The sequence below is a fragment of the Neoarthrinium moseri genome (assembly GCF_022829205.1).
Source record: "Neoarthrinium moseri strain CBS 164.80 chromosome Unknown scaffold28_Wmoseri_CBS_16480, whole genome shotgun sequence".
Taxonomy (NCBI): domain Eukaryota; kingdom Fungi; phylum Ascomycota; class Sordariomycetes; order Amphisphaeriales; family Apiosporaceae; genus Neoarthrinium; species Neoarthrinium moseri.
In genome coordinates this window covers 385,420-404,161 of record NW_026055142.1, presented here as the reverse complement: position 1 = coordinate 404,161, position 18,742 = coordinate 385,420, and the positions used below count along the sequence as shown (strand labels likewise).

Below are 18,742 nucleotides of genomic sequence, written 5' to 3'. Positions count from 1 at the left end.
GGGCGGGCGGTTAATGGATGGGACGAGGGACATGGAGGAGGCAAGCACAAGTACCGACGAGTACCGTTGCGGCTGAATCGGCGGTGTGATCGGCGGGCGCCACCGTGGCCTCTACCCGGCGAATACATCCAGCTCCCGTCAATGACTTTGCTGGCCTCAGGGGAACGGGGGGTTGCTGGTTTAGTCGCTGGCCCGTGCTCAAAAATTGCTATGTGGCCTTTTGAGCGATCTGTTCTCTATCATTCTACAAAAGCCAGTCGCCAGAGGCTTTGTGATCGAGCTTCACTTTTTCCCTCCTTCTCCTCCCCATTCACAACTGACGTGCTCCGGCGGACACAGCACTACTAACTCGAAGGGCCCAAGAGTGATTCTCCATCGGCGACACTCTTCCACGCCCCTCTACCTCTTCTGTTCTTCCCCCACGATTGTACCCTATCGTATCGCTACTTGGCTGTAGTCGATTTCGTCTCCGTCTTCTCTCCCCCCGACACACTCTCCCCCCCCACGATAGCCGCCATGGCTCGCTCTCAGAGCTCGTGGGCCTTGAGCGTCGGCCTGATCGCCTGGATCGGCCTGCTCTTCTGCGCTCCTCTCTTCTTCGCATCGACAGTTCGCGCCGATGATGTCTCAGAATACGGCACCGTCATTGGTATTGTAAGTTGCACACACACGCACCCGCAGAACCCGCTGCCGATTCTGCCCTCCCCACCTTCTTTCCTTTTCCTTTTCCTTGTCCTCCTCTCGCTAACCTGCTTCTTCTCCCCCACAGGATTTGGGTACTACATACTCCTGCGTTGGTGTGATGCGCAAGGGCAACGTTGAGATTCTCGTCAACGACCAAGGAAACCGTATCACCCCGTCTTACGTCGCCTACACCGATGAGGAGCGTCTGGTCGGAGATGCCGCCAAACAGCAGGCGGCTGCCAACCCCACCAACACCATCTACGATATCAAGTGAGTAAAAACCCTCAATCTTTGCCCCGAGATCACCTCTCCGTCGAGCCAAACATGCTGACTGACTCTCCCTCTTCACAGGCGTCTGATTGGCCGCAAGTACGAGGAGAAGGACCTCCAGAACGATATCAAGCACTTCCCCTTCAAGGTCAAGAACAAGAATGGCAAGCCCGTTGTCCAGGTCCAGTCCGCTGGTGAGGACAAGACCTTTACCCCCGAGGAGATCTCTGCCGTCATTCTCGGAAAGATGAAGGAGGTCGCCGAGTCCTACTTGGGCAAGAAGGTCACCCACGCCGTTGTCACCGTCCCCGCCTACTTCAACGACAACCAGCGCCAGGCCACCAAGGATGCCGGTATCATTGCCGGTCTCAACGTCCTCCGTATCGTCAACGAGCCCACTGCGGCCGCCATTGCCTACGGTCTGGACAAGACCGACTCCGAGCGCCACATCATCGTCTACGATCTTGGTGGTGGTACCTTCGATGTCTCCCTGCTCTCCATCGACCAGGGTGTCTTCGAGGTCCTGGCTACCGCTGGTGACACCCACTTGGGTGGTGAGGATTTCGATCAGCGCATCATCAACCACTTCGCCAAGTCCTACAACAAGAAGAACAGCGTCGACATCACCAAGGACCTCAAGGCCATGGGTAAGCTCAAGCGTGAGGCCGAGAAGGCCAAGCGAACTCTATCTTCCCAGGGTACCGCTCGCATCGAGATCGAGGCTTTCTTCGAGGGCAAGGACTTCTCCGAGACCCTGACCCGCGCCAAGTTCGAGGAGCTCAACATGGACCTCTTCAAGCGTACTCTCAAGCCCGTCAAGCAGGTTCTCGAGGACGCCAAGATGAAGAAGGAGGAGATCGACGACATCGTCCTCGTCGGTGGTTCCACCCGTATCCCCAAGGTCCAGGCTCTTCTCGAGGAGTTCTTCAGTGGCAAGAAGGCCAGCAAGGGTATCAACCCTGATGAGGCTGTCGCTTTCGGTGCTGCCGTCCAAGCTGGTGTTCTCTCCAACGAGGAGGGTACTGGTGACATTGTCCTCATGGACGTCAACCCGTTGACCCTCGGTATCGAGACCACCGGTGGTGTCATGACCAAGCTGATCCCCCGCAACACCCCCATCCCCACCAAGAAGAGCCAGATCTTCTCGACCGCCGCTGACAACCAGCCCGTCGTCCTGATCCAGGTCTTCGAGGGTGAGCGTTCCATGACCAAGGACAACAACCTTCTCGGCAAGTTCGAGCTTACTGGCATTCCCCCGGCACCCCGTGGTGTTCCCCAGATCGAGGTCGCTTTCGAGCTCGATGCCAACGGTATCCTCAGGGTTTCTGCCCACGACAAGGGAACTGGCAAGCAGGAGTCCATCACCATCACCAACGACAAGGGTCGCCTCACCACCGAGGAGATCGAGCGTATGGTTGCCGAGGCTGAGAAGTACGCCGAGGAGGACAAGGCTACCCGTGAGCGCATTGAGGCCCGTAACGGTCTTGAGAACTATGCCTTCAACCTGAAGAACCAGGTCAACGACGAGGATGGTCTTGGTGGCAAGATTGATGACGAGGACAAGGAGACCGTAAGTTCACACTGAGCAGTCCAATCTTCATTGAAACGTCGACGCTAACATTTTCTGTCTTAGATCCTGGACGCTGTCAAGGAGGCTACCGAGTGGCTCGACGAGAACGGTGCCACTGCTACCGCTGAGGACTTCGAGGAGCAGAAGGAGAAGCTGTCCAACGTTGCCTACCCCATCACCTCCAAGATGTACCAGGGTGCAGGTGGCCCTGGCGGTGAGGATGACGAGCCCGAAGGTCACGATGAGTTGTAAAAAAATTAAGGGAAGCAACCGCTAGTAGTTAATTCCTAGATTTCTGATTTCAGATGTTATAGCATACCCCACCGGAACCCAAAGGAAAAAAATAAAGAAAGTAATGCAATCTTCTGGTCTTACAACCCTTGCACGTGACAAACGATTCTTAGCTATGGACCTTTGTTTGTTGGCTCCAGCAAGGCTATGATGGCGTGGAGAGTGGAGAGCATGCATATGTTGTAGTCTATACACATGGACTATTGTCACATTGCTTATTAACGCAGGTAAATGTGTAGCATACGTATTACGAAAGATCTTCGGTAAGTGTCCTTAAGGGTATCTGACTAAATGCATACATGAACAACCTCGACCTGCACATTGAGCCAAGCCACCACCCACCTCGCGATCGCATACTAAGGTCGGGTGCCCTCAGCCTATGAGACTGGCATCTACAGACCTGAGAGCGGGTGTATATGATACGCACCACTTCGCCTTGCCTCGAGTACCCTGAAGCACCAGCCTATCGCCGCCTCACCATGTGGCATCCCCCTTACGCGGCAGCCTCCTTGGTGAGCGGCGGCTCGGCGGCGCCGTGGCCGTAGACGGCCTGCTCGCTGTCGACGGCCTCGAGGCTCGAGGCGTTCAGGCCCAGCTGGCGCGTGTCCCAGCCGTGGCTCTCGAGGTAGGCGCGGAAGTCGGCGTCCTCCTTGGTGATGGTGTCCTGGTCGATGTGGGGCAGGCAGAAGAGGGCGAGGCAGGCCGACAGGATGCACAGGCAGGCGGCGACGTAGAAGGGGTACTGGTACTTGCGGCTCTCGTCGACGGCGCCGCCGGCCGCCACGATGTAGGGGAAGACGTAGGTGCCGACGAAGGCCCCGATCTTGCCCACGGCCGCCGCCACGCCGTAGTACTGGCCCCGCACGCCCGTCGCGCACGTCTTGGCCGCCAGCAGCCCGATGTTGTTGCCCGGCCCCAGCTCGCCCAGGCTGAGGAAGACGCCGTAGACGACGGCGAAGGCCCCAACGTACTGCGGCTGCGCCAGCCGCGAGTACAGGCCCGCCATGATGAAGCCCACGACGGCCTGCGCCACCACGCCGCCCGCCAGCGTGTACCGCGGGCCGAAGCGGTCGCTGAGGGGCGCCCCGATCATGGTGCCTGGGATGTAGAACAGGTTGATGACCGTGTTCCAGCCGAAGACGGTCGTCAGCGGCGCCGCGCCGTCCCCGTAGATGCTGGACAGGATCGGGGACGAGTAGATACCGAAGGCGTAGACGGAGAACTAGATGGAGGGAAAGGGGAGTCATTGTTCAGTCCGGGTTCCCGCAGAACAGAGGGGGGCTTTCCCGTGTGGGGGCGGCATGTGACTTACATCGTAGATGAACCAGATCAGCGAGACTATGAACAGCCGGAACCCGTAATACTTGAAGACGAGCCTGTACGGCGCCTTAGTGTTCCTCATGGAGTTGCGGCTGAACTCCTCGGGTTCCTTGAGCTTGAGGCGGATGAGGAACAGGACCAAGGGGAAGACGACACCGATCCCCAGACTCGTGCGCCAGATGGTGCCGTAGTAGATATTGGAGGCGGCGGCCGCCACGACATCTGTAGATCATGTCGAGTTAGCCAGAGTGGAGCCGTGCGAGTATAGCAAGTCCCACCGCAAGGGATGCTTGACTTACATGGTACGAATGCGCCAAACACAAAACCCCAGTCGATCATGGAGTTTGTGAACAGGATGAACCACGCGTTTCGGGTACCGCTCTTGAGCTCGCCGCTGGACTCAGCGCAGCTCACGCTTCCTGCCGGGTATTCGCCTACATATGACTATTAGATAGCGCAAAAGACCATAAGTTCGTATGTCGTACCTCCAATCCCGATTCCCACCTGAGCATGTGTTAGTTGAACTGCGTGACTCTAGTACCGCCCAAGGTGGGTGAGCTTACGAAGAACCTCCATGCGGTCAGCATACTAAACATGCCGGCGGCCTCGCCGTGCCAGTACGATCCAGCAGCAAGGGCCGTGAAGACAATCAGAACAATCGTGGATACGAGCAGGGAGTTGACCCGCGACCAGTGATCAGACAGAAATCCGAACACGAGCTGCCCGACGACCTATAAGTGACATCTCGCGTTAGTATTTTGCGCTCCTCGTTCCGTTGCCCGCTCGCCGGGGCGGTGGAGATGATGGTGGCTTGGCTCACGGTTCCAGCGAAGGCAATGGCTGCGACATTCTGCTTCGCGGGCGACGATGTGTACACATCGCCGTACTCGTAGGTGAGCACGGTGCCGACCGAGCCTATGACGTTGTTGATGTAGCCGTCCGAGAACAGACCGGCGCCGCAGGCGATGACGGGCCAGATGGCCTGCCAAAAGGGCTTCTGGTCGATGGGGGGCCCATTGTCGACGTTGGTGATCTGCTGCTCCTCCGCGGCGGGCTGCTTCTTCCTGCGCGCGAAGCCCAACATTCCGAATGCCAGGGAAGCCCTCGCACTCGCTCGGTTCTAGTGCACAAAAGTATCACGGCCGGAAAGGTGGGGGTTTGGTAGGTAGGAGATCAAGAGCGAGGCGCAGCACAATCTGTATACTATATCTCCATGCAAGTTGAAATATTATATAGGATTGATAGGACCCAAGAGAGTTCAAGGGAGGCCAAGAGAAAGCCAAGGACAAGAAAAGGCTTGAGGTTGACCTAGTGCAGGAGGGACAAGAGAAACAGAGCTCAGGAATAGACACCCTAGGTGCAGAGACATTTTAAATCTTGTTCGGCATGCTACCCTGCACCAGGCGGCCTGTCTAATAGCTGAGCAACCTAGTTAGCTACTCGCTCACCTTGGCTAGTTGACTACTTGTTATGTCACGGTATTTGGTCCGCATCCTGCAGCGGCATGCACGACCACTCACACTCACGTTCGGACGGGCTTACCTCTAACTTAGCTACCTGCATGGGATGGGACCATGTGGCCGCTGGGAAATCCCGCTGTGTACTAAATGCAGGCAATGTGGCAGCACTGCGAGCTACGCCCCCTACGCTATCATCATAGTCCTGCTGTGATGCCGATCTCCCATTGCTTGACGACGCATCCCAACCTTTGGACCCTTGGGAATCCACCAGACTGGGATGCGTTCGGACGAACCAGGCTCCACCGTCGTGTGTTCTTTTCTATCTTGCCTATCGGGCAATGACCTATCACGCTGGCTTGTACAGTAGTCAAGTAACTTAGTAGTCAGGTAACTTTGGTCAGGATCCGTAGTTCGTGCTGTCCCAGGCTTCTGTGGATCTCGGCCTGATTCCGCGCCGCCGGGCATCCTATGAGACGAAGCGATTCTATCCCGTGCCAAGCCAGCCCCGTAATCGAGCTTGGGACAGAGTGCCGCATGTGCGCGCGTCCGATTCATCTTGTGGAACGAAACGTCCTTGGGAAGAACGCCCACGAGAAGCCGACCGACAACAGGCAGGTAACGTTGAACTGCGGGTTCGCGGGCATGGCCGAAGCTTGTCGCTGTCTAGACGAGCGCCACGGCAGATCTTCCAGCACGTTAGCGGACTTGGCGGGCAGAATGCAGCCACTGGTAGAGCCCGATCCCCCCCTGTCGCATGCAAGCCACGGATTGCTGATGCCACTCCCGTCCAAGAAGGAAGATGGTCTTGTGCTCAAAGAACACCATCCAATTTGCTAGTGACAGACCGTGGTGTTTGTCTCGCTATCTCCTTACAGAAACTTTGGCAGACAGGTTGCGGGCCGGTCTACGTAGGGACACTATCGCGGGCTTGAGGTCGTCTTCCTCTTTCGTGAATACGGCACTCGGCTGATAGTTCGAGTTAAGAAGCCGGCATCATGTTATTATCCCGCAACTTTTCCGCATTACCATGCCCGACTTACATGGGCTGCCGCGACCAAAGCGCAGACGTCCGACGAGATGACCCAAACTGCCCCTCGCTGCTGATAACCCTACGTAGTAGATGCAGGGGAAGCGGGACCATGCAGCCAGAAGGATTTCGGGCATGCCGAGAGCCGCTATATTTCCTGTTGTTGCACTTGATAGCATTCTGTGCTGGGGACGGTGTGTCGTTCGTGTGCAAAGTGACAGAGGGAATCGAGATATAATCTCGAACTTGCCTTTCCCGCAAAGCCACCTTGGTGGTTCGCCTCCAAGTGCATTGGTCACACCGTGCTCCGGTTCGTTCGATAAAGGGGAGTTAGTAAGGTTATAGCAACGACGAGCCAAACATCGCGCCACGGAGGGCCCTTGACCAGCAACACATAGATGTTTCGCTTGGAAGGCGTCAGTTGGACGATGAAGGCTTAGCTAGACAGTTATAGTTAGTTACGTGCATGTAGGAAGGATACCCTGCTGTACTCTACACGACTCATCGATAGCCGAGTTGGTATCAGCCGCTCTTATACGAGTATAGACCAATTATTACATATGTTCTGGTTCTCAATATACAGTACACCTTGCTGGGTAGAAGCGGGCATGAAGAGAAAGACGCCTTTTTAGTGAATGAATATGTCTTTTGAATTGCCCGATAAATAATCGCCCGTCGTTCTACGCCCTGCAGCAAATCGCAATGCGCCGCGCCGCGCCGATAAGGCAAGGATATAAGTCATTATACACAAAAGATTTCCTGAGCCTGGTCGCCTTCTAGGCCAGCATCAGAATCCTCTACATCCCCCGCTCAGACAGACGCTTGTGCAGAAGGGACCTTCGAGGATGTTGGAGCAATTTTTCACACAACTACTCCCAAATAAGTCCACCGCCGGCCATCTAAGCAGTCTTCTTCCATTGTGTGTACACGCCGATCAAACTGCTGACGGTTCCAGCCAGACCAACAAAGCCATCATCGAACCCGATCCAGGTGAGTGCCGACGCCGGGACAGTGAAGTCGCACAGGTCGGACACCAATTGGAGTTGGCTGGCAGCACGCTCACTGTATCATGTTAGACTCCAGAATCTAGAACAGTTGCTGCAAGGGAGGGGATTGCCCGACGGCAATGGGCACCTACATGGCGATTCTCTTGGCCTCGACGACGCCCTCGCCCTCCTTCTTGTCGACCTTTGCCTCCCGCTCGCGCAGGCGGTAGAGGGTGTAGGTCTGGGCGACGATGCTGCACAGCAGGCCCATGGCCCAGAAGCGGTAGGCCTCCTTCTGGGCGGCCTTGGCGCCCTCCCACTTGCGGATGCCGACGGCGTCGAGGACGGTGGCCATGTCAAAGGTCAGGTAGCCGGCGTAGCCCAGCTGACGGCCGACGGCGGCGTAGCGCAGCACGGGGTCCAGGCTCTTGGAGTCGGCGGCGGTGGCGGCGGCCTTGAGGTGCTCGACGTTCTTGCCGACGCGCAGCAGCTTGCGCGTCAGGCCGAACTGCTTCTTGATGGCCTCGAAGGGCGCGATCTCGGCCTTGGACCCATTGGTGCGGAACAGGTACCAGGCGTAGAAGCGCGAGAAGTACTGCAGGGTGCGCAGCAGCTTGTCGCGGCCGACGGTGGTGGCGACGAACTTGAGGTAGTGCGACACCGAGGGGTGGTAGATGACGGCGTCGGCGACCATGGTGGTGATCGGCTTCGGGGGTCCGGGGGAGCTGCTGTCGCTGTGGTGGTGGTAGTAGTGGGTATCGGTATCGTCGTCGGAGCGGCGGCGGTGGGTGAAGACGCAGATGAGCAGCAGGTGGAGGGCAAAGGTGTCGTAGCCTGCCGTGGGGATGGGAGGGAGAAGAAGCTGGGGCGGGCTGGGAGCAGCAGACTGGTGGTGATGATGATGCTGATGATGAGCAACAGATAGCATCGACCGAGTGCGCGCTCTCTCACTTCTGGTTCTCTCTAACTTAACCGAGTGTGGACTCGACTGCGTCGCTATCGGGTGCGCTAACTCAGACTTTGGGGGGGCTCTGGGCGCTCGAGTCTACAGACTGGCTTCACATGCCGAGGTCCACCGAGGCATTCACTGGCGGCACTGAAGGCTGGCAGGGGCTCACTGAAGAAAGACCCCGGATTCACTTGTCCTGGCAGTGGATTTTCCCGCAGTGGCCCGAGTGGTAGGTAGCGACTGGCTCCACGGGCCACGGACCACGGACCACGGGTCCACGGTGGCTCTTGGTCAAGGTAGCGAGTGGATCTCGTTCAACACCTTGGTCCATGCATAATTCTCCAGTGAATGCATTACTACATAACTCGCGGTACTATCGTATTCCAAGTTGTGCAAGTCGCCCGCGTCCGGATTAACTCAACACGCGACACCTTTCTGGCAGCCCTGGAGCGCAGCTGGCCTGGCACCGGAGGCCGGGGCGCGGCTCCAAATAATTTTACTACGTAGAACCCGCCCAAGCAAAGCGCATAGCCTCGACCTCAGGAGCTCGATATCGCGAGATTCCCCCCGCCCTCCGCCCTCCGCCCTCCAGCCGATGGGCTTGATGTCGCATTGCTGAACAACATGGCCTCCAAAGTCAACCCCTGGGGCGTCTGCCGCAGCCTGTGCATCCGGTCCCGGCCCGCCCTGCAATGCGCTGAGCGACGGGCTGCCCTCCCCCTTGCGAGACGAGGACTCGCCGACGACACCACCATCCGATCAGACGGCCCCAATGCCAACGCCTCGAGGCCGCCGCCCGCCAAATACGTCCGCCCGCCCCCGGAGCACTTCGCAGACAACTGGCTGAACGCCGAGGCCCTGGCCAAGCTCGAGCAGGCCGCCGCCGGCCAGGATCTCTTCGATGAGGACCCCGGCCACAAGTTTGGCATGCCTGCTCTGCCGGGCAAGGACGACAAGCTGCAGAACAGATACCCGACCGTCATCCACCAGATCACAAGGCTGCTGATGCGCGACGGCAAGCTCAGCCAGGCCGAGAGGGTAAGCCACGCCCTCCGCCGTGCCGCATATGTTGGAGAGCATATGGTAGCATAGTCGGCCGGCTCAAAGCTAACCCGTTGTATATAGCACATGTCTCTGATCCTCAACTTCCTCCGAACCGCCCCCGCCCCGAAGATCAACCCCCTACGGCCTCTTCTGCCCGGTTCGCCGCCGCCCGAGCAGCTCCCCCTCAACCCCATTCTCTACCTCACCCTGGCCATTGACAGCGTGGCGCCCCTGATGCGCATCAAGAACATGAAGGGTATGGCCGGTGGTGGCAACGCCCTCGAACTGCCAGAGCCCCTCACCGCGAGGCAACGGCGGCGCATTGCCATCCTGTGGATCCTCGACGTCGTGAACAAGAAGAAGTCCAGGGGCAGTGGAAGGACGCAGTTCGCCTCGCGCATGGCCGAGGAGATCGTGTCCGTGGTCGAGGGCAAGTCGTCGGTGTGGGACAAGAGGCAGACGGTACACAAGTTGGCCACGGCCGCACGAGCAAACTTGAACCACCCGGCAATAGCCTCCAAGAGAGGCCGGCGATAGAGCGGCATCCCATATCCGGTGCTTGTATGATTAGGACACGCTTTGTACATATGCCTGTACTCATATTTCGGGGCAAATCGAGCATTATTTGCCGAGTTTAGGGAATAGATCCTTGGAAACCACTGAGCTGAGATCATCGCGTCTGTATCAAAAGGGGCTAGCAAGTTTTGAATCGGCGACAGACAACCGTTTCGATTCCAAAGATAATGAAAACGTGCATAAAACAAAGCGATACCATCGTCCCTTCGCTTTCAAGCAGTCTCCTGTGCAGCGCTGAGCCTATCATTCTTGATACCTCGATCGCCAAGGCCAGCGCTATCTCAATTTCATGAAAACACCCGACGCCTAAGCAAAACTCGCTTCCCATGCCTCTTCATGACATCCATCTCGAGACGAATAGATCAAATCTTGCCTCCATGTCAGCTGGAGGTTCCATAACGCTGCCCCATGGGTTCGGCCCACTTACATGATTTCAACAAATAATTTCATACCCACCAATCTTCAGAGAAGACGCCGATTGGAATGCACTCTAACATCATCATCGCATAGACCCGACAACGCCACTACAACGGCCGTCAAGACTCAAGCGCTGCCGTAGCTCCCTTGCCCATGAGCCATGCAACCTCCGCCACGCCTCCACAGCCGCATCTTCCACGCCGCGTCCTCGGCAACGTAGGTGTAGTGCGTCGAGTCGTCCCCCTTTGTGCTCGTGTTGCGAGTGGCAGGCGGCTCTCTCCGTACTGTGGTCGCCGCTGGTGGCGAGGTCTGGCGTGTGGCCTTGGGCATTGTGTGTGAGTTGTCGAAGGGTGTGGCTATTATCAGGCTCCGGTCCAGGATAGTTCAAACGTTCAGGTAGCAGTGTGCGCGGGGTTTCTTGCGAGACATGATTTCCAAACAAAAAGAACACTTCGCCGACCCCAAAAGCTCTTCTTTATAAGGCTGAACACCTGTTCGAGGTTTTCTAAAAACAGCCCGCCGAGCCGCCCCCAGCGTGAAAACTGGTCGCAGCACAGGTCCAACCAACAACAGCAACGGCTGAGTCAGCTCTGTACTTGGGGGCCTGCAGTTGCCAGTGCCACAAGTGATCAGCGGCGGTGGGCTGTGGTTTCAAAAGCGGTGAGAGGTGCAGAGAGAGACGCCTTAGCGAGACGCCTGCTGCACCAGAGATAGGGCTGATGGTTGTTGTTTCTGCGTGGAAGCACGCGCGCAGCTGTGGTGGTAGCCGAAGCTTACATCAGGGGTGCACATGTGTCAAGGCGTGGGGGGCTCGGCTGAGGTATACGCTGTCTGCCGTACAACAGCCGCGGGGCTTTGCTCCGCCTCGGTGACACTTGTAGGAGAATATCGGTGTGAGATGGCTTGATCGAGAACCGAAACTCTCTTTTGGTCATACAAGCCGATTGATGACTATAGAATGTTGGTGAGATAGACAGCGTCGCCTGCTTCAGCTTGGGCTTATGTGGATCTAGCCAAAGACGGACTTCACCATACGTCAATGCATGTCTTGATTGAGTCTTGGGCCTCTGTCGTAGCCGGTCTGATTGCGAATCACCTTTTCAGCCCATGTTTTCCCAATTGCCCCTTGATGGTGACGATGGTTCCGTGACGGGCTATGGATATGTTACGTCCACATCATATATCAGACTGCTGTATTTCTCTGGGTAGATCTCGACGAAACGCAGAACCACATTTCTTACATGGCGTCTCCGTCCTTAACTAAAGCCTTCCATCCTCGCGACAAAAGATCATGTCACAATTTCAGGAGGGAGAACGAACGCCCGTCTTTGTGTCGCAAAACCATCCATGCCGAAAAGTATAAAAGTGACTTGAATTTAGCTACTATAACTCCCCGCACGCAGTCACTTTTATAGGCTATGTCACAATCTACGTGTAAAGACTATTGAGCTCAAAGCTACCAAGAGTGAGTGAATCAATGCAGAATGTGTAGGCTGATTATGCACGTAATGCTCTATTTCCGTTATAACACCGATAAATCCGGTAAATCCACGTAAGCTGAACGTGCAACGACCGTATAGTTGCAATTGAGATAAGGAATGTATATAAAGCTTGGCCGCCAAGAGGTAAATGTGGTCCCGATCACACAGAGTATATCCTAGCCTAGAGTTTCATTAGTGCCCTCCGCACAAAGCAATGGCCACCCCAGTCGCACTCTCAGCACTTAGTCCACGCGAGGCCGTCGCAGATGCCCTGCACCGCTGCCTCCTCGGTATCGACAGCAATGACCGGGAACTGTTCGAGTCGGGATGCTTGAAGGACGAGAGCATGGCGCTTGTCATTGGTCCGGCTACGGTGGAGGGCTGGACCGCCATCAGCGAGTTCTTCCACAAGGTCTTCGTCCTGGTCACCACGCACATCACCAGCAACGTCCGCGTGGAGCTGAAGGACGGCGCGGACACGGCGTCCCTGACCGCCCACGCCATCGCGTACCATTTCCGACCGGAGGAAGCGCTCAAGCCCGAGGACACGTCGTACACGGCGTCGGTCTTGTACTTCATAGATCTCGTCAAGCACAGCGGCGATGGCTTGTGGAAGATCAAGCGGTGGGAGATCAAGATCCTGTGGACTACGGGTGATCGAGCGGTGGTCTACCCTGAATCGTGAAGACGTTGCCGTTGAACGATAACAAGGTTGCACTTAGTTAGTTGAAGATCTAGTATAAGCATGCCAAGCACGAATAGAAACGGTTGATGAATGCAAGGCCTCCAAGTGAAACTACATTTGAGAACTGCAAGATCCCCAACGCGGACCGGATGTTGGTATTGACTCACCCATAATGTTTTCAGTGTCCGCCATTCCTCACTGACTCTGTCACCCCTGGCGGACTCACCAGCTATGGGAATCGGGACCGTTCCAAAGTAATGTCTTTGCATCTCAGACATTGTGTAAACTGCGCTATTTGGTTGGTTGGTTGGGTGAGTGGGTGGGTGGGGGGGGAGGGGACCGGGAGAAAATGTGCTGTTGTGCCTTCCTTTGGCCCATGCTCTGTATGGCCTGCTCACATCCCAGCTGGGCACCCTGCCTTTATTGGCGTTTTTGAATGGAAAGTTATAAATCAGTTAAAGTATGATTGACTTAGACCTGAAGTACCATGCACAGGGGTAGGTTAGGTACATTCAGAAATACACAATATGGGGTAGGTATTGTAAAAGCTAAATCTCGCTTGAAAGACCATTCATACGTCATTCAAGGGAAATGAAGAAGAACTGTATCGTACATAATATTGCAAGAACATTCAGAATGTCTAGCAGAATACTTTTGGCATGTGAGTAATGCCGCATTTGTGAGGGCAGTGCTTGATCCTGTCGACTATACATTGAAGAGAATATATAGTCAATCCGTTTCATGTGCTGACCTGAAGACTGATGCATTGTATAGCTATATTATGGAAAGCATTTCGACCTCCATCCCAGTCCCATTCATCATATTCTGGCCGCACTCAGTCACTAACCCAGTACGGCACTTGAGAATTCCGATGCGCTTAAAGACTGATTGCACGGAAGTCTCTTTGAGCACAAGGAAAAGATTGACACGAATCTCGAGCAGAAGCACTTCTGTATGGTTAGCAACAAAATCGTCCTGCCTGTTGCTCAATATGTAATCCGCGAAGAAGGGAAATTCGAGATTCGCATGTAAAGGATGCTCCAAAGAGAGCTCGTAGTGGAAGGGGTCATGCTCTTTCTGGCCGGATTTTCCGGTTCTGGATGTTGAATATAGTAGCCGAGCTGGGAGCACGTGGCCAAATACCATGAGCTCGCCATTCTCGACTTCGCCGAATGGATTATTCCCCTTCGCCTCAGAAGTGGGAGGTACAATAGCTAAGGAAAATCCTCGTACGCTGTTTTCGAATTGCGTTACTTGATGGCGAATGGTGAACTCCGGCGCATCGCGGTATGGGTTACCGTGTCTTTCTAACTCATTCTGAGTCCAATATACCACTGACGACGCGACAGAGACCCAGGACCATGAAGGTCCTCGATAGGCGGCTGGCCTCTTGGCTTCATGATCGAGCCGATGTACTCGCCATAGTAAGTCCCATTCTAGGGTGTCCCTCCAAAGGCCCGAGGCATATTTTCTGGATCCCATAGCCATTATCTTCGCAAGTCCAGAAAGAGCAGGCAAGCAGTCCGTCGGTTTTGTAAGCTTTAGGCGGGTAAACTCCTCGATAGCCCGGTGCCAACTTTCGAGGATGATCTCCCTCCCGGGCTGCGGAAGGGCCACATCCCAATTGATTGTATTCCGAGTGTACTTCCTAAAGTAGCCTTCAGCCTTGTGGATAAATTTAAAACGACGTTTTCTTCGAAATGGTTCCGGAGACTGAGGCTGAGACGGAAACGGAGACGGATAAGGCACTGTGCTGAGGCTTGTACTGCTAGAGGTCGTAGACTCGCGAATAGTAATAGGCCCAGCACCTCGGGCAGCTGCAAGGTCTATAGTTGAATAATGAAAATTCCGCAATACTACGGGTATATAGGGTCTTTCGTGTATTCCGCGTTCTTCCTGTATTCCGACTCTTTGGCCATCCGTGGACGCAAAACTTTGTTCCCAAGATGCAGAAGAATTTATTCCGCCGCATTCACAGTCTGTCAATTGGCAGCATTCCCATACAAGCTCTCGCCTGCAGAAATGCAACACTCTGTTTGAAAGAAGGCGCTCTTGAAATACCCAGCCGCGAGTAACGAGAGGCCAATGGTCCACTGTAGCATTATATGAAGACGAGGCCCAGTGGAGAAGCTTCTCACGCACCAGGAGCGGAGAAGCAGGTTTTGAGTCTATATCGACTCTGTATTCCGGGTTCTGAGAGTAGATGTTAGTGAAACATCCAGCAGAATCATTCATGGCACTTGTTGCGGCCAGCGTAATGTCTGCATTCTGATAAATGTCCGCCATTTTGCCAGACTGAAGATCCCAGTCCAATAGATCATCCTGCAGAATGCATAGAGCATCGATCCAAAGATGATGAATGCCCAGCAGCAGGCAATATCTGATGCTATCCTGGAAGGTCTGTGGTATCTCCTCCCAGTCAATCCCCTGCTTTCTTGCTTGAAGGGAAGTAGTCGTCGTAATCAAGCCCTGGTAATTCCCCCAGCAGTGGCTCAGTGCCGCATAACGACCTCGTTTAGTCGAAGACTCCTGCAGCCGCACAGTGATATTTCCCAGTCGGCCATTCTTAAAAGATAAGATCCGATGAGGAAGTTTCACTCTTTTTCTTGATGAACAATTTGTATGGTTCCGAAGGCAGTCGCTGATGTGGGATTTTACCCAGGTAACAGACTCTGGACTCAATGGGTGTCCATTTGTTGACGGTTTTGTTCTGATTGCCGGCCAAGGGCAAATGCGCTCATCTATAAAATGAGCATCATAAAAGCCTGCAGATGACTTAACTTCTCACCTGTTGTAGCATGGAAGATCTCCAGCGAAAGTTTCTGCCTGTCATCGTGGAAGTAGAGCTCAACACGGAGTGAGCCATCCTTGTCCGTGTCCTCTAGTGCATATATATAGACGCGCCTGACATCGTTTGGTAAATCCCATGAATGTTTCTCAAATCTTTGAATGCTGTTGAAGATTATTGAACAGGGTGGGCATTTTCTAGACTTGGCAGATTCTATCAGCTCATCGGGCCCAAAATCTAGGGCCAGGCGATGGAAACTAGGGTCATCCTTTCTCCGTAGATCATGACACACGCTGCAAATAGCCATTTGTTTTCTGGAGATGCCGGTAAGCCTTGGAACATTCAGATCTGATGTCATTCGACAGACACTGGTACTTTGCGAGTAACTCGTTGAAATTGAAGTGCGGCAGAGTCTGAGTCTGACTTGCGGTGCGGTTGACGTGGTGGCGATACTTTGATAGCTAAATTGTGCATATCTTACTTTTTGTCGTGCAACTCCGAAAGGAGGGCTAGACACCCAATGGCAATTCGGTCAATTCTACTACAATTTTTCGTGGCATCTTTGCTCAGTCTTCCCTTGCAAATTGTCCATAAATGCAAGATGGCAGCAAGGCAGCTAATCCCAACGATCTATTATAGCACCTACGTCAGGATCGACACTGCATTGCGTGAGGTTCACGCTGTACCTCACCTGAAAAGGCCGCATCGTGCATAACAAGGTCACATTTAGCCATTTTAGCCACCAATATTGCATTAACCCCCTCGAGCGTATATCGAGTTTTCGGCTGCAATGTTACAGTACGAATTTCTGTAAGTAGAACGGACCTCGCCTGCTTCTCGTGCCCAATCGTCGTCTTTGTCTTGAATAAAACAGAGGAATCGATCCAAAGATATTTGATCCCTAACGCCCAGCACACTTGTACGGATTCCTTGAATGTTCAGGGAAGTGAGTCAAATCCTATATGTCGATCAAAATCTCGAATGTTGTCTCGGACTCGTAGTGGTACGAATAGTTTTGGATCGCGCAGGTGAGGGTTGGTGGATGTGCCAATAGAACACGAGTTGGCATAAAGTCAGCAGAGGCCGTCGCTCTTGCTGCCTCTGGATAAAACTCCGGCATTCAGCATGCGTATCGTTGCATACACGCAGCCACTGTGCGGTGCATTTCATGGCGTTGGCTAGCACTGGAAAGGATCGGTTGAGCAGTAACAGACAAGCCAATGTTTGCTACCGATAACTCCTCTAGTTCAGGCCGAGGCCCACCCTCCTCAGTAGGTTGCAATATGAATGCATTCGGATGACAATATTGAGGCTGGCGCTCGCCTTTGTAAACCCTGTACTCCGCCACCGATATCCAGGAACATGTGCCATGTTCGGATACATAGGTGGCGAACTTCGGCCAGCAGTCCACATGATCGGAAATTGCAACAGCCAACGATGTCGCGTTATTGCAGTCTTCATGCGATGGCCGATGAACAGGCCGCTCAAAATGACTACGAACTTCATTCTACATCATCCAGAAGATTCTGCACTTACCCGGCATGAGGAGCGAACGAGCCCATGCGTTATCGTCGGGGTGGTGAGGAACCAACTCGTTTTTCGACGCGGGCACGAAGGTAAAAATAGCATTCAAGCAGAACGAGCAAATCATGTTTTCAAGGTGCAGAATTCACAAAATCGAGCAAGATAGAATTGCGGCGCAATGGGTTGATTATCGTACCCTTGTTGATCCAAAGTCTGCAGTAAGCCTTCAAGAGTTCCAAGCGGACCATTAATGCCAAGACTGAGACCCAAATCTGTAGGCAGCTAGTTGTGTTTTCCTTTTATAGCTACCGTGCGTCGAGGACCGGATCTCGTTGCTAGTCAACGGTAATCTCGAGCATCGATATAAGGTTGTGGCAATGATCTGCCGAATGTCTCGGTATGGTCTCCAAACCCAGCTTCGAACGTACCAACATGTGCAGCGAAACGATACGGCCTCTCTCCCACATGCATTGCATAACCAATGGGCGGTCATAAGCGTGCTTTTCCCGATACGACCCAAAGCAGGCTGTTCTTCGACTGGCTTTAGGACGCCCAAATAGGTGATATAGCATACAGGCGGAGGGTCAGATGCTTTTGCTGACTGCATTGACCGGTGCATAGACAGATTAGGTTCGCTGCTTTAGCTGGATCTATCTTCCTCCCTCCTCCGCTATCCTCCCCCTTCCTCCTCGCTTTCCTCCCCGCACATTTCAAATCGGAACATGCAACCGATGCGTCATGTTCCGCTCCTTGTGCGGCGACCACGAGGCCCGGTTATTGATATCGCGCACAGCGTGGCCATAATCGCCGGTTCAGCTCAATGGATGTAACCACCCATAGGATGTATATATTCAAGAGTGGATCTGATGCCTTTCTCCTTAGTGAGCACTGGAGTCTCTTCAGTGCTGCAGCAGAACCTAGCCTTTCCAAGGGGCTCCCTGTGACAAAGAAAGGCTTTCGAAACATATAGGAATTGAGTATCTGTTTTTGTAGCCCCTGAGAACGCACGATATTCTTATTGTGAGACCATTAGAGTTCTGAATGCTGTTTCACTTATATTACGATCCTTTGTCAGGGTCCACTGGTAACAAGCGGCAGCAATGAAATCCAGGTGCGCTGTTCCCTGAATCACCAGTATCAAGTCACGCTTAGGGATGCGGCAATAAGGCGAGCGTTACTGCCGAGTACTGATATAGATTCAAAGGTACCCGCGCCCTAAAAGGACAGAGATTAGTTGTTATCCTCCCCTATTATATACTACGGTTACTGTCTTCCTCACTCCGTGACCAAACTCCTGACACCTGTCTCGGGAAGTTGAAGAACTTGCGGAATGACAAAGGGGGATCGGCATGTTTGTAAAGGGTTTGAAGTGGCGGACAAGAAACATCCAGCCCCAGTGACAATCGGATCAAAAAGAGCGCAGGGTAGGATCTGTGAAATGGGGAATGGGGGGTTGGGGTTGGGGTTTTATAGAAAATCATTAATTGAAACGAGTGGAAGTGAAATTTACGTTACGATCGTTGATGCGACTTTGACCCAACCAGTGGCTTACAGCTTGATAATTGAGAGCGGGAAACATGGTAATAACGATTTGTTACAGAAGCCCTCATTTTTTTTCTTCTTCGCACACTATGCAATACATGTTTTTGACTCAAGTCGCCCTGTGAGTA

General features: G+C 53.9%; 6 protein-coding genes across 6 annotated transcripts; 3 read left to right on the top strand and 3 right to left on the bottom strand.

Annotated features, from left to right (window-relative positions):
- Positions 1-516: 516 nt before the first annotated feature.
- JN550_007422 (uncharacterized protein) lies at positions 517-2,776 on the top strand (the record flags this gene model as incomplete). Its single annotated transcript, XM_049319271.1, has 4 exons — positions 517-654; positions 770-954; positions 1,036-2,524; positions 2,588-2,776. The coding sequence occupies 4 exons, from the start codon at positions 517-519 to the stop codon at positions 2,774-2,776; spliced, it is 2,001 nt and encodes a 666-aa protein (XP_049170704.1).
- A 532-nt stretch (positions 2,777-3,308) lies between these two features.
- Positions 3,309-5,219, bottom strand: JN550_007421 (uncharacterized protein; the record flags this gene model as incomplete). Its single annotated transcript, XM_049319269.1, has 6 exons — positions 3,309-4,037; positions 4,128-4,357; positions 4,435-4,569; positions 4,621-4,639; positions 4,699-4,866; positions 4,956-5,219. 6 exons carry the CDS (start codon positions 5,217-5,219, stop codon positions 3,309-3,311), a joined length of 1,545 nt encoding a protein of 514 aa, XP_049170703.1.
- A 2,302-nt stretch (positions 5,220-7,521) lies between these two features.
- JN550_007420 (uncharacterized protein) lies at positions 7,522-8,536 on the bottom strand (the record flags this gene model as incomplete). Its single annotated transcript, XM_049319268.1, has 2 exons — positions 7,522-7,684; positions 7,761-8,536. 2 exons carry the CDS (start codon positions 8,534-8,536, stop codon positions 7,522-7,524), a joined length of 939 nt encoding a protein of 312 aa, XP_049170702.1.
- Positions 8,537-9,181: 645 nt separating this feature from the next.
- Positions 9,182-10,138, top strand: JN550_007419 (uncharacterized protein; the record flags this gene model as incomplete). The annotated part of the gene is made up of 2 exons (XM_049319267.1): positions 9,182-9,595; positions 9,683-10,138. 2 exons carry the CDS (start codon positions 9,182-9,184, stop codon positions 10,136-10,138), a joined length of 870 nt encoding a protein of 289 aa, XP_049170701.1.
- Positions 10,139-10,720: 582 nt separating this feature from the next.
- Positions 10,721-10,924, bottom strand: JN550_007418 (uncharacterized protein; the record flags this gene model as incomplete). Its single annotated transcript, XM_049319266.1, has 1 exon — positions 10,721-10,924. One exon carries the CDS (start codon positions 10,922-10,924, stop codon positions 10,721-10,723), a length of 204 nt encoding a protein of 67 aa, XP_049170700.1.
- A 1,365-nt stretch (positions 10,925-12,289) lies between these two features.
- On the top strand, positions 12,290-12,760 carry JN550_007417 (uncharacterized protein; the record flags this gene model as incomplete). The annotated part of the gene is made up of 1 exon (XM_049319265.1): positions 12,290-12,760. One exon carries the CDS (start codon positions 12,290-12,292, stop codon positions 12,758-12,760), a length of 471 nt encoding a protein of 156 aa, XP_049170699.1.
- Positions 12,761-18,742: the final 5,982 nt, after the last annotated feature.